Source organism: Bacillus rossius, chromosome 1 (assembly GCF_032445375.1).
Source record: "Bacillus rossius redtenbacheri isolate Brsri chromosome 1, Brsri_v3, whole genome shotgun sequence".
In the NCBI taxonomy this organism is placed as follows: domain Eukaryota; kingdom Metazoa; phylum Arthropoda; class Insecta; order Phasmatodea; family Bacillidae; genus Bacillus; species Bacillus rossius.
The window spans coordinates 164600258-164602916 of NC_086330.1; the positions used below are offsets into that span (position 1 = coordinate 164600258).

The following is a 2659-nucleotide window of genomic DNA, read 5'->3' on the forward strand; positions in this document are numbered from 1 at the left end:
GTACTAACGTAATACTAATAAACACAACCGAAACATATATGTTTTTAAATTATAAAAATTGCATCATTTTAACACGCTTTATATTACCTTCACCTGTATGTTTGTTTGTTTGTATAATTGTAACCGTCGCCTTTGGGTCCCTTTTTGACCCACTTTAAACGGCCTGATTTCATTGAAACTTTGTAGATTTATCGAGGACCGATGACAATACACTAATTTGATAAGATTATTCCATTATTCAATTTGCAAAATAAGATTTTGACATGAAAACGTCTAATAAATCGATGAACGCCGGCTGCACGCACGAAAAAGTGTCCCGTAATGTAGGGGAAAGGAGTATAAGAGTGCGCAGTCGGGTAAGAGTACGCAGATCATTTTTATTATGTTGGTATCACTGCAAGCTAATGCCAGTGCGGTGTTTAGGTGTGTATGCGTGAACGCTGTTTCCTACTAAGTTGTTTCGAGTTACGTGTATTTTGCCTGGAAGTTATAGAGGAATAAGTGATTTACTGTAAAAGGTATGTAATTTTTTTAATAAACAATTTAGTGTTTTTGAACTCTTTAAGATTTGTTATTTCGTTTAAAGTTTATTTCATAATAAAGTACGTCATGTCGAGAACAACATGGCGTGGTTAGCAGTTCTCTATGTGTACTGTGCTGCTATCTGTTGACGATGTAACGAAACACTACGTATGTGGCTAAGAGTGCGCACTGGGTTTGTGAATGCGTACTCTTAGCCTCCCACATTTGTTCCACTGTTATCAAAAGAAACTTTTCTCTATGGAAATGTATCATATTACTTTAAGTGTAGTGATAACAGCAATACTAAATAATACATAAATACTTGTTTCTATTAACATTATTTATTATTTTGATGTGAATTTACCTTCATTGTTGCAGATATGATATCTTTATGAATGGCTCCATACAAGCGAAAAAGTGAGAGGGTTCTGACCACACAGGACATCTTAGATGAAGCAAAACGGAAAATAGAGGCTGGTGACAGTAAAAGGAAAGTGGCCAGAGATTTGGGAATTAAGGAAAGCACATTAAGGAAAAGACTCAAAGCAGTAAGTAAATTTTGTTTGCATGGCTGCATGAAAAAATGAAACAGTTTTTTGAAGGCCATTAAATATTATGTGTAGACATCGTGGTGTAGACCTACATACATTCCAGTAGGCTACCATAGATATGCCTACAATTGTTTAATGATAAATTATTTGTAGTGTTAAGTAAACATGTTTTCTGTAAATGTATTAGGGCCTATTTCTTAGTTGCACAAAGCATTTAAATACTTTGCCATTAAAAACATTTAGTAGGGCCTATTTCAAACGAAACATTTGACAGGGTAAAAAACCTAACCACATATTTTGCGCTTTCTTCAAAACAGTTCCTTTTCTTTTAGCCTAGGGATTCCGTTTTATTTTAGTTTTTATTTTGTGGTCTAGGCTACAAAGTTATGGCTCTGTTTGTTGCAGGGGACGGTTCCGGTATCACTTGGGCGCTTTAAAAATGCTTTGTCAGATGAAATGGAAAAAGAACTTGCACAGCATTGTAAAGATTTGGACAACAGGTTCTACGGCCTTACAAGAAAGCACATAATGAAAGTAGCTTTTGATTTTGCAGAGAAGAATGGAGTTTCTGAAAGATTCAACCAAGAAAAAAAGTTGGCAGGAAAAGATTGGTTAAAAGGGTTTTGCAAACGCCACAAACTTTCTGTTCGTGCGCCAGAATTATGCAGTGTTGCAAGAGCGGTGGGTTTCAATAAAGTTCAAGTTTCAAGATTTTTTGAAAACTTGAAGCAGTGTCGTCTCGAAAAAAAGTTTCCACCGCACAGGATCTTCAATATGGACGAAACAGGGGTCACTACGGTTCCCAACAAAACACCCAAGATAATTAGCCCCAAAGGAAAAAAAAACTGTCTGCAAGGTGTCTAGCGCAGAAAGGGGGCAAACTGTAACTGCTGTATGCTCCATTGGCGCTACAGGTTTTTATGTGCCACCTGCACTAATTTTTCCCAGAAAAAGAATGAATAACATGCTCTACAAAGATGCTCCGACAGGAACTTTGCCTCTGATCAGTGACACAGGATACATGACCACAGATCTTTTTATTGAATGGCTCAAACACTTTGCAATGTATGTCAAACCATCACTAGACGATCCAGTTCTCTTAATAGCAGATAACCACTCAACTCACTGTTCTCTCGGTGCAGTTTTATTTTGCAGGGAAAACCACATAACATTTTTAACCCTACCCCCACATGGTAGTCATCTTACCCAGCCTCTGGATAGGGTTGTTTTTGCACCACTGAAGACAGCATATGCAACTGAAGCAGAAAAGTGGCTAGTACAAAATCCAGGAAAGGTGATAACTCTTTACCAAGTTGCAGGCATTTTTGGTGCTGCGTACAGTGCCACTGCGAGTGTAAAACTTGCTAAAAGAGCATTCAAAGCTACTGGAATAGAGCCATATGATCCTGATGTCATAAGCGAAGATATGTTTGCTCCATCATTGGTGACTGCTCAAATTTCTAATGAAGAGGGCTTAGGGCTAGCCCTACATCAACCTGAAACCATGTCTACTGAAGTTGAGAAGAACTGTGATTCCAATAATTTGAATAACGATCAAGAAAATGGCAATTTGCTTTCTTCAGAAC

At 37.5% G+C, this 2659-nt stretch overlaps 1 protein-coding gene across 1 annotated transcript; it reads left to right on the plus strand.

The window, feature by feature from the left end:
* Nucleotides 1-334: 334 nt before the first annotated feature.
* On the plus strand, nt 335-2422 carry LOC134527089 (uncharacterized). Its single transcript, XM_063359440.1, has 2 exons — nt 335-1070; nt 1479-2422. Exons 1-2 carry the CDS (start codon nt 918-920, stop codon nt 1935-1937), a joined length of 612 nt encoding a protein of 203 aa, XP_063215510.1. The 5' UTR covers nt 335-917; the 3' UTR covers nt 1938-2422.
* Nucleotides 2423-2659: the final 237 nt, after the last annotated feature.

Excerpts from the sequence above, each read along its gene's own strand:
- LOC134527089 (XM_063359440.1), top strand. The coding sequence starts at position 918 with ATGGCTCCATACAAGCGAAAAAGTGAGAGGGTTCTGACCACACAGGAC. Across the intron at positions 1,071-1,478 it reads TAAGGAAAAGACTCAAAGCA|GGGACGGTTCCGGTATCACT; the intron begins GTAAGTAAATTT and ends TGTTTGTTGCAG.